Source organism: Vipera berus (assembly GCF_964194415.1).
Source record: "Vipera berus genome assembly, chromosome: 2".
Taxonomy (NCBI): domain Eukaryota; kingdom Metazoa; phylum Chordata; class Lepidosauria; order Squamata; family Viperidae; genus Vipera; species Vipera berus.
Genome location: NC_138203.1, coordinates 267,010,159 through 267,021,330, shown reverse-complemented (window position 1 = coordinate 267,021,330; position 11,172 = coordinate 267,010,159). Strand labels below are relative to the sequence as shown.

General features: G+C 45.1%; 2 protein-coding genes across 5 annotated transcripts in view; both read left to right on the top strand.

The window, feature by feature from the left end:
* Positions 1–281: 281 nt before the first annotated feature.
* LOC308663608 (zinc finger protein 202-like) lies at positions 282–4,479 on the top strand. The gene is made up of 2 exons (XM_081320189.1): positions 282–381; positions 3,265–4,479. The coding sequence occupies exons 1-2, from the start codon at positions 349–351 to the stop codon at positions 3,706–3,708; spliced, it is 477 nt and encodes a 158-aa protein (XP_081176315.1). The 5' UTR covers positions 282–348; the 3' UTR covers positions 3,709–4,479.
* The window catches only part of LOC308663557 (zinc finger protein 584-like), a 31,002-nt gene continuing 24,301 nt past the window's right edge, over positions 4,472–11,172 (top strand). For 3 of the 4 annotated variants that reach the window (XR_014025435.1, XR_014025436.1, XM_081320073.1), the window contains exons 1-3: positions 4,691–6,068; positions 6,174–6,241; positions 7,483–7,612. Coding sequence is in view for 2 of the 4 variants with exons in the window: in XM_081320073.1 (XP_081176199.1) it covers positions 5,963–6,068; positions 6,174–6,241; positions 7,483–7,612 (304 nt within the window). In the remaining 2 variants the exon portion in view is untranslated. Of the gene's footprint in view, positions 6,069–6,173; positions 6,242–7,482; positions 7,613–11,172 lie in introns of all 4 variants that reach the window. The other variant, XM_081320074.1, reaches the window with a different exon arrangement.

Here is an 11,172-nt window from a genome sequence, read left to right as displayed (position 1 = left end):
AAACGTCTGTTATTTTAAGTCTCCCTGTATTTTAAAGAACCATTTGTGCCTCAGAGTGTGGGTGAAAGTGTGGCTATTTTCCAGGGCTGTGAGAGTGTGAGTGACCATAAGCTTTAAATACAACTGTGCTGCCACCACGTGGCTGTGTGGAGAAATCACAATGTGGGCAGTCAGACCCTCCTACCCTATGACGTATTTCCTTTCCCCTCCCTTTTCTGGGATGGACTTCCTCCTTTTTTGTCCCTAGAGAGCCATGCTTCAATAGCAGAAAACATGGGGTCCCACTATGCAGACCCTGGGAGCATTATCATCTTCTAACCTTGGAGACACCTCAGGAATATCTTGGAAATGCTGTACAACGTCATCTCAATTGCAATAAAGGTATTTCTATATAAAAGGTGTTTCTACGAGTTCAAACTATCTGGAGAGACCTGTTAAGGTTAATTATATCTGTTTACATAGACCATAGAAGAGATTAATAAGAGATTAATTAAAGCACAACAGCTTCGATCCAGAATAGTTAGATGATATTAAATTCTTCTTGTCTGCATGTTTCTGCAATCAAGCATAGTTAGAAAATGATTTTGAATTCCTTTGCCTCCAATTTGTACATCTGCATGTTGCTCAGCAAGCAAAAGTTGGAAAATGTTTCTGCAATCAAGTTTAAAGTAATTTGAATTCCTTCTCTCTGCACGAGCAAGTCTCAGTCAAAAAGTGCTTCTATAAACTTGCATGTCTATAGTAAAAAAGAAAATCAGTAATTCGTTGTTCTCCAGCTGATTCTGCAAGAGCAGAGCCGTGTTGTCAGGATTTGTTTGTGTGGATTGTTGTTTCTACTCGTCCTTCTAATGAGACCAGCCAAATGCCTGTTAAAATCTTACTGCCTCTCTATTAGCGAGTTTGAGAGTGGCTGTAAATGCTAATGAACTATCAGGACTGTGTTAGTAAGTTTGAGTCTTGTGAAACCAAATGCAAGTTTTTAAAATTTCCTGACTGTCTTGTCTCAGAAGATCAGAGATTTACTGTTGCAAACAATTTGTTTCAGAACTGAATCTTTGCTCAAGGAAGAGAAGGGTTTTTTAGTTTGCTAAACTCTCTTTGTTAAAAGGCTGCTGAGAGCAATAAAAGACAATAAAGCCATTACTTGTCTTAGTAACCAAATTCTTCATTGCTGATCAGCGAAGGAGACCCAGCACCCAATGATGACTAGCCATTGTCTTTAAAGTTGGAATTTTATTGAAATATTTGTTCAAAGGAGTGATGAATTAGCCATGCAAGCATTTTTACATGACAGGCAAATGATTTAATTAACAATCCTAAAATATGTGTTTTGAAACACTCTTCGGAAGTATAACATTGCCTAAAGCACGTTGAGAAGGCTTCCTGATCAAGGGAAACGTGAGCGCCCCCTCCTGCCCCCGCATGGGAAACGCTCCGTCTCTCCTTGTTCCAGGAGCGCTTTCCGTTCACAGAAAATCCACCAGAGGGCGGCCTCTGCAAAGAGAAAGGAACTCCACGCACTTCAGCGTTGGGCCGCTGTGGCCGGTTGGGAAGGAAGTGACATTAAAAGCCTTGCCTTTCTAGGATGCTGGACTCGCTCTCTTTAACCCTTTGAACTTCGCAGGCGGTTAAAAAGGCTGCAAGAAAGTCTTGAAGGAAAGAGGCACAGGTGACAAAGGAGGTTGTTTGTCTGTGTTTGTGTGTATGTTTGTCTCTGTGTGTGCTGGTGTACGTTGCCCTCAGGAAGAAATCCAGATGCCAGAAAGGAAAGGAGGGGATCTAGATCGTCCTTCACGCCCTATTTCCTGGGTAGTGGGAGAGCTTGCATGGCAAATCTCAAGGAGGAAATAAGAAAAGGTTTGAAAATGCAAAAGATTATGCCTAGGTTCTCACTCTGTGCTGGATGACAGTAAACTAGGTTTGTGAGAAATGTACACGTTGTAATTTTCCAATTCTGTTAAAGGAATAGGCATATAGAGGCACTTACCTAAGGTACATTTAGGAGAGGACATATAATAAGATGAAGAAATAGAGAAATATATATATTGACTTAAAGGATACTTTTAGAATGATGCACAATATTGTAGAATAACATATAGCTTATGAATTCATTTTATATAAGGCTTATTCTTTATAAAAACTGTTTAGAGTTAGCATTTTAAAGTATAATTAAGAACCAAAGTGCAGCCATGTTCAGCCGAAGCATGAACTCTGTTACACACATAGCTTCTAGATACAAAGCAGGCATTCTTATAGAAAAACAAGGGAAGACATACGGTAATTGCATTTATCCAGCTTGGGTAACAGTTCACCTTGTAGATAAGGCTATACCCCAAGTTAGCAGGATGTTACAGAAAAGGGAGTGAAGATAAGATAGAAACAAAAGGGCATTTGATCTAATAATTGGAGGGTTTGGTAATTGTAATGGTTGCTAGGCAGTGAGAAAGCATGTGGCCAGGTAGGCCTATCAACTGGACTCACTTTGGAAGGATGTGGTGTGATGTACGGGACAGGGTATAAAAACTTATGCAAAAATTGCTTCAGGTGTGGACTCTGGGATTTGCCATTACAAGAGTTCCACCGCTTTTGCAAAAGCTTTAATAAAACTTGTTTTGTTTTCCAACATCCTTGGAGTTGAATTTTTTTATTCCTGACAGGTTTGACTCCTCTGCAGCTCAATTTGTTTTATGTTAAGCTTTGTGCATTTAAGCCTTTGTGTTTCATGTGAACTGAGCCCCTGGATCTGATTGACCTTTTTGTGCTTAGGACACATTGTGTGAACCTGCCTTCCTGTGTGAAGGAAGAGAAATGGAACATCCTAATCCAGGTGCAATTGAATGGCATTACATTTTTTGTGAACTGAACTTTCATGCTTTGTTAACCTGTTCTGAGTTTTTGTATGCTGTGTGAACCCTGCTTATAGGTAAATGTAGATCTATATTTTTAAAAAGCAAGTCTTTCCTTGTGAGTAAAAAATATATAGAAATGATCCAAAATGCCAAATACACTGAATCTTCTTGATTGATGTCATCAGTTTACCAAGCCAGAAAAATACTTCCTTCTATAGGGATGAGTATCGGATGAAGGATCCAATCCACTACTTTCTAGTTGTTGGAATTTATTTTCTATCAGAGAATTGAAAAAGGAAGTCATTTGTTCATCTTTTTTAAAGACAAAGTTATCTCTTTGGCAAAGAGGGTTAATGGCTTGTTCTGATTCCCAAAGAATTTGGTTTCCTTGAACTCATTTGGATTTGTGTCACAGGATGGAGAAAGAATGGCGAGCCTTCCTTTAGCAAGTGGGAGAACTGGAAAAGGCCCTTCCAGTGTTCAGTCTGGAATCGGTGAGGAGATCTGGGCAAGAACTGGCCAGAAGATCCTGGACGATGGAACCATCCTTTCACCCCTTCAGTCCTGGAATTTTAGGAGCATCCGGCATCAGGAGGATGAGGGTCCCCGAGGACTTTGCAGCCGACTGCACTACTTTTCTAGCCAATGGTTGAGACCGGAAAAGCAGACAAAAGCGCAGATGCTGGACCTAGTTGTTCTGGAGCGGTTCCTGGCACTTCTGCCCCTGCAGATGGAGAGCTGGGTGCGGGAGTGTGGAGCAGAGAGCAGCTCCCAGGCGGTGGCCCTGGTGGAAGGCTTCCTCCTGAGCCAGGCGGAGGAGAAGGAGCAGGCTGTGTTGCAGGTGAAGTGGGCTTGGTAAAGTGGGCTCAAAATATTCAAGAACCGATCCCATTGGATGTATGGGAGGTAATTTGGGTTAGAAATGTAAAATTTACTCAAGCCCAAAATTTAAGAGAAAATTTTTATAAAATGTTTTATAGATGGCATTTGGATCCAATTTACAGCCCAAATGTTGGAGATGTGGTAGTTTGGACGCTACTTATTTTCATATTTGGTGGACTTGTAGAAATATAAAAGCTTTTTGGATTAAAATTTGGTGGAACATCCAAAAGATTTTTAAGAGAAAGATAAAGTTTACCCAACAATTATTTTTATTGGATGTTATTATAGATTGTGATACTAAAGAATCTTGATGTTGAATTTGATAACAGCTGCAAGGTTATTGGTAGGGCAATATTGGAAGAAGGATTGCCTGCCTACTATAGAGGAATGGACGCTTAAAGTGTCAAATTTAGCAGAAATGGCTAAGATTTCTGCTTATTTGAAGGATCATTCACAAGAAAGATACATTTCGGTTTGGAGAAGATGGATAGATTATATTCAGAAAAAATATGGGACTAAAAAGTTCCATTTAGCTTATGAGTAAATTTTAGATTGCTACAATTTATTATACTGGAAATTTTTCTTTTTTCTTTTTTATTATTAGTTTTAATTATACGGTATTATTGTATTAGGGACGCGGTGGCTCAGTGGGTTAGGACGCTGAGCTTGTCGATCAGAAGGTCGGCAGTTTGGCGGGTCGAATCCCGAGTGCCGCGTAGCAGAGTGAGCACCTGTTACTCGTCCCAGCTTCTGCCAACCTAGCAGTTCGAAAGCACGTAAAAATGCAAGTAGAAAAATAGGGACCGCTACGGTGGGAAGGTAACAGCGTTCCGTGCGCCTTTGGCGTCTAGTCATGCCGGCCACATGACCACGGAGACGTCCTCGGACAAGCGCTGGCTATTCGGCTTTGAAACGGAGGTGAGCACCGGCCCCTAGAGTCGGAAACGACTAGCACGCATGTGCGGGGGAACCTTTACCTTTACCTATTATTGTATTAGTAGAAGTTGGATACTTTTAGATTGTTTGTAATTATGTTATAGGCGGGTTAAAGTGCATTATGTATTTGGTTATTTATATAGTTGGTTAATGTTAGTTAGATTATGATTATTGTATATTTGTAACCCTGTAATCAGCTTTGGGAAGTGGGGGAGGGGGAGGGGGGTATAGGGGTGGGTGGGGATGAGATAATATTGTAATTTTTATAAAACCTTTCAATAAAAAAAGATATAAAACACAAAAAAATGAAAATAGTAGGAACTGGTGGGAATTGAAGAGAAAGACGTATAGGGTAAAGAGGGAAAAAGGAAAATGATTTACTTCTGACTCTTTAGTGCAGTGAAATAAAATGGTAACATTACAGCCTCCGACTTCTACTTTTACATCCTTAATATGTACTAGAACTAGCCATTCTATAACAAGAAACTCTAAATTTCATTTTTTTTAATCCCAAGAAAAAAATCCAGAAGTGATTTCCAAGTAGAAACAAGGTTGGATGTGTTCTTTTCTTTAACTAAAGCAGTTAATTTTGCCGTCTCTGCTAGTTCCATGAGTTTTTCCAGCAACTTCTCCATTATGGCAATTAACGTATCCTTCCGTTTTTGTGCAAAAAGCATTCTTAATGCTCTCAACATATAAAACAGCAAAGATTGAGATTGTTTCTCAATCTCTTTGTCTGTTAAAGTCCCTGGTTTTGTTTTTATACCCACTTTGAGGATCTTCTGCAGTAAAATATAAATCTTACACCTGTATTTCTTTGGATTGTCCACCAAAATGGAAAAAGGTTTCTTGTTTACATTTCTATTTTGAACATGTATTTGAATTTCCTTTATACATCTTTGGCCGGTTATCATGCATTAAATAGAATTGATACATCATTTTATAAAAAATTTGTTTCAAATTATAATTTAATAGAAATTTTAAAGTTTTCACCCAAATATCTTCCTGTTGTTCAGGCATTATATTATACACACAATTCTTTGCCATTCGATCAATATATTCAAATTCTTAATACCTCCTTACCAGAGTTCCCTGGCATTCATACTATGTGGAGATGCTTCACTAATCTTTCTATAGTTGCTTATCCTTTCTAGAAGAAAGATTTTGCAGAGCCCTTTATTTCTTACTTCCCAGCCTAATTGATCGATACTGAGTGCTTTGCATTAAAAAACCACTTCATGACGTTGGATGACCATTAATTCTTTTCTCCTTCATACTATGTCAAGTCCTTTACAATGGACATCAGAGATCCTGAAAGAATGAGGCATCCTTCAAATCTCCCTCAAGAACTGTTTTTCAGGAGGATCTCTCAGGAAGATCCAAATCAGGACACCTCAAGAGGTAATAGTGAGGTCCTTTCATTCCTCTGATAAATCCTAACTTTCTTATCTTCTGTGTTTTCCCTTCTATAGCATTTCATTAATTATGCATATATCTCCCTCACAGGGAAGAATAGAAGGAAGTTGACACTTTCTTTTGGGGGAGCGGAAACCGTGATTGAACCTCCAGCTCAGGTGAGAGAAATACATTCATTTACTAGATTTGTATTTTCCTTTTCCCTCGGGAAATCAGCTGATGTACATAGTAGAGGTAGTCCTTGATTTATGACCACAATTGAAACCCAAATTTTTGTTGCTAAACAACACATTTGTTAAGTGACCTTTGCCCCATTTTACGGCCTTTCTTGCCACATGTGTTAAGTCAATGACTGCAGTTGTTAAGTTTGTAATAAGTGAATCTGGCTTCCCTAATGACTTTGCTCTGAGACCTTCACAAAAGGTGATCACGTGACCCAAGGACCCTGGAACCGTCATAAATATGAGTCAGTTGCCAAGCATCCGAATTTTGGTCATGTGGCTAAGGGGATGCTGCAGCAGTCGTAAGTGAAAACTGGGCATAAGCCATTTTCCCCGGTGCCGTTGTAACTTTGAACAGTCACTAAAAACTGTTGTAAGTAGAGGACTATCTCTACTGTCTTCTTCCATTGTCCCCTCTGCTTTTGATTGGGGATTTTTTTAGGATTTTTTTTTTAAGAGTACTACTTTAAAAACAAAACTCTTTCCCCTAATTATTCTCCCAACTTTTCAGTAAATAATGTTTTACAGATATTTTCAAAGCACCCATTCTTTCAACACAGATCCATGGCTGATCTCTCCCAGCTCTTTCATGAAGGTGTTGAGGATGAATAGGATTGCTCCTTCTTAGCCACTTCATAAAATTCTACGAAGAATCCCTTCCCCTACAGAGACATTTTTTTAAAAAATCCCATTTATATCCCGCCATTCTCCGAAGACTCAGGGCGACTTACAATCTAAGCACAAATTGAAGTGCTTATGCCTTTAAACCCAGGTTAAACAAGTTAGTGTCACTGATTGGTGGGTTTTCCAAGGGCCACGTGCTAATTGATTTTCTCCGGACTGAGTGCCTTTTGATTGAGGATGGATGAATTGATCCTGGCTGGCCGGCTGGATATTTGGTAAATCCAGAAGGATCCTGAGGTTGATCCAGAAGGAAATTGGGGTTACTTAACTGAATGGCACTGAAAGTCCTACAAAATCATTCAAGTTGGTGAAACCTGTCTAAAACATTTCTTCAATCAAAAGCTTTTTCTTCTGTCCTAAACTCACCTAAACTATGGAATCCTAGTAAACATAGCCAATTACCTTAGTGCATAGCTTTGCTTTGGGAATTTCTAAACAATAGGACAGATCCTATAGTCCCTCCTCAATCTGTTCTGTACTTTTTTGCCTTCCAGGAGGGTCTTCTGCCCTTTGAGGAGGTGGCTGTGTATTTCTCAGAGGAGGAATGGTCTCTGCTGGATCCTCACCAAAAAACGCTGCATTGGGAAGTCATGCTGGACAATTATAAGAACGTGGCCTCTCTTGGTAAGGGTTTCCTATTCTGCAGTCAGGCAGTTCAAGAAGACACTTTGTAGTCAGATGCCACGGATTACTTCTTATGAAATCATCTCCAAATAGATGTCCTCTCTTCAGAGGGAGAAGGAAAAGTCATGCTGTTCCACTGCTCCTAGGAAGGAAATAGGTCAATGGCATTCTGTATTTGTTTTCTGTATTTCTATTTAAACATATTGGTAACAAAGTAATTCCTTGGTTTGCAGTAATACCAAACTTCATCAAACAGTTTTCAACTATTTTGGCCCAGATGCTTCCGTGTCAGTCCTATCAAGAATTGACACTCATGTTTTTTTACTTAATGGCTTTATTCTGGAACCGTGAACAGAGATGCATTATAGTTCTGATCCAGGCAGCATAAAAATGGTTTTAAACAAATATTTATTGTCCAGAAATTCTAAGCAGGCACTTACTTTGCAGTAGATACATCCAGTCATAGTCATATTTGTCCATTCTCGTAGGTAAAAAGGAATAATTCCCCATCTCAGCTAGGCATACTTACAGATGTCAATAGATGCTTGCATGATGCTTGATTAGACAAGGTCTTTAACCACCATGGCACATATCCAAGACATCCTGTAATAAACTGCGAAGTTCCTCCCACTGACTAGATAAGTTATAGAACAGGGGTCGGCAACCCGAAAAAGGAAAAGAGCCACTGGGAACCGGTTCCATCACACATAAAAAAAAGTGGGAGCCGCGTGCGTGCGTCCATGCACGCGCATGCGCAATAAACGTTTCTTGCGCATGCGCGGACGCGCGCGGTTGCCTTTTTTTAAATGTGTGATGGGCCCGTCTGCAAAGCTGCCGAAAGCGGCAGCTTTGCAGACGGACCGCGGCAGCTTTTGCAACATTCCGAGAGGTGCGCGCGCACCTCCCCAAACCTGCCGTTGGTTTGGGGAGGTGCGCGCCGGGGAAAAGGCCAGGAGAGGAGGGAGTCCGGGCTGGGGGGGAGGGATGGGGTGGGGGAGAAGGAGGCTTCCCGTGCTGGGGGGGGGAAAGCAGAAGCGAGGGATCAGGACTCCTCCCACTTGGCTGCTGCCGCCGCCGCTCCCACAGCCACCGCCGCCTGCTTTCTCGGCTGGTTGCTTTCCGCTTCTCTCCCCTGTCCTGCCCCCCGCCTGCCCTCCCCTCCGCCTCGCCTTCCCTGCTCCCGCGTTTTCCCTCTCCCCGCCTCGGATTCGGGGTGATTCCCCGGGAGAGGGCGATGGGATTCCGGCGAGCTTTCAAGCCTTCTCGGCGGTCTCCGGCACGGCTCAGGAAGCGTTTCTGCACCGCCTGGCCGGAGCCTTTGCCTCCTTCCCTCCCCCAAGCAAGGCGTCCTTTTTCAAGTTGCAAAACCAAGCGGGGTGAAGCGGGCTGTTGGGAAAGACATTCAGGAGGGTCACCGTGGAGAGGAGAGGGAGCGGGAGAAGGAGGAGGAGGAGGTGATCGACTCGCCCGACCCAGTCCGGGCCGGCCAGCCCCGTAACGTCCAAGCTCGCACCGCGGGCGGAGAGGCAGGAAGCCGAGAGGAAGAAGACCGCCAGGAAGCTGCCTCTGCAGCCGCCTCCTCCTCCTCCAGCGGCGACACCCCCGGTCGGGCCCTGGTGTCGGAGGAGGCAGTGGCGGCGGTGGCCGCAGCACCGGCAGCCTTCCTAGCAGCGGCCGAGACAGGCGGCGGCGGAGGAGGCGGCAGCGGCTGCAGAGGCAGCTTCCTGGCGGTCTTCTTCCTCTCGGCTTCCTGCCTCTCCGCCCGCGATGTGAGCTTGGGCGTTACAGGGCTGGCCGGCCCGGACTGGGTCAGGCGAGTTGATCACCTCCTCCTCCTCCTTCTCCCGCTCCCTCTCCTCTCCAGGGTGACCCTCCTGAATGTTTTTCCCGACAGCCCGCTTCACCCCGCTTGGTTTTGCAACTTGAAAAAGGACTCCTTGCTTGGGGGAGGGAAGGAGGCAAAGGCTCCGGCCGGGCGGTGCAGAAACGCTTCCTGAGCCGTGCCGGAGACCGCCGAGAAGGCTTGAATGCTCGCCGGAATCCCATCGCCCTCTCCCGGGGAATCACCCCGAATCCGAGGCGGGGAGAGGGAAAACGCGGGAGCAGGGAAGGCAAGGCGGAGGAGAGGAAGGCAGGAAGGAGGGCAGGCAGGGGGCAGGGCAGAGGAGAGAAGCGGAAAGCAACCAGCCGAGAGAGCAGGCGGCGGCGGCTGTAGGAGCGGCGGCGGCAGCAGCCAAGCAGGAGGAGTCCTGATCCCTCGCTTCTGCTTTCCCCCCCCATCCCGGGAAGCCTCCTTCTCCCCCACCCCATCCCTCCGCCCCATCCCGGCCCCCCTCCTCTCCCGGCCTTTTCCCCGGCGCGAACCTCCCCAAACGTCGGCAGGTCTCCCGTTCGCCCGCCGCCCCGCTTTCCTTCCTGAATTTTGCGCTTCCTTACCCAACTCCAAACTTTCTCTAGTGCCCGTGCTTTAGGAGGGGGAACCAAAGGCAAAGCTGTTTCTCTCTCTCCCCCCCCCCCGCTTTTGCCGCTCCCCCACCCAACCAGTATCCCGCTTCTCCTTCCTCGGCAGCTTTGCAGATGGGCCACACACACACACACACACGCACACACACACAAAAGCACAGAGAGTTCCCCTTCCCCCTTGTACAGGAATGAAAGGCCCCCCCGAAGGAAGCCCAGCCTCTTCACCGCACCGATCCGCTGAGGAGGAAAAAAGCTTATTTCTATTGCCACGTGCAAACTAAATTAAAACAACTTGGGAAGCTCGCCCGTGGGCTGCATTTAGAAGGATTTGGGGGCTTTTGTGATTTGCTTCGCCTACAAGTGCCTTAACCACGACTTCTGGCTCACCCCCCCCTCCCCCGCCCGGTCACCCCTCCCTCCTCCCCCTCCGCCTCCTCCGAGGCCGCCGCCAGTCAGCATCTCTCCTACCATTTCTGCGGCTTTTCCGTCGCCCCCGCCGCCGCTCCCCCTTCCCCGCGGAGCCGGCCGCATCCAGCGCCTTCTTCCTCTGGAGGGGAAATCGTGGCCCCTCCAGTTCCCACTTCTCTGGGCCTTTGGAGAGCTGCGCGCGCACCTCCATCCGTTCGGAGAGGTGCGCGCGCACCAGGCGACTGGGAGCCGCAGGAGACGGCTCAAAGAGCCGCATGCGGCTCCGGAGCCGCGGGTTGCCGACCCGTGTTATAGGACTAACAACTAGACTACATTTCCCAGAGGCCATCTCTTAAAGAGACAGCGTTTAACCCTTGAAATGCTAAATGCTCTAACACAGTTCTTAATTCCTAAGCTAGCTATATAATGGACCAGAGTTACATACTGGTCCAGCACAGCCTTTTACAAGTTTTTATGCCTCACGAATAGTGATATTATCATTTCTATACCAAACCGTTATAATTATACAAATATACAATATATTGGAATCTGGCAAAATATCTGAAGGCAATTACAGGTAGTCCTCGAGTTACGAATATAATGGAGCCTGCCCATTTCATTCGTAACTCAAAAATTCATGGGAATAAATCTTGTACCTCGAAGAATACCTCCTGCTTTCACCCACATAT

What these genes read in the sequence shown, in the direction of transcription:
- LOC308663608 (XM_081320189.1), top strand. Translation starts at nt 349, where the DNA reads ATGCTGTACAACGTCATCTCAATTGCAATAAAG. An exon ending in TCATCTCAATTGCAATAAAG is followed by an intron (nt 382 to 3,264) that starts GTATTTCTATAT and finishes TTTGTGTCACAG; the next exon opens with GATGGAGAAAGAATGGCGAG.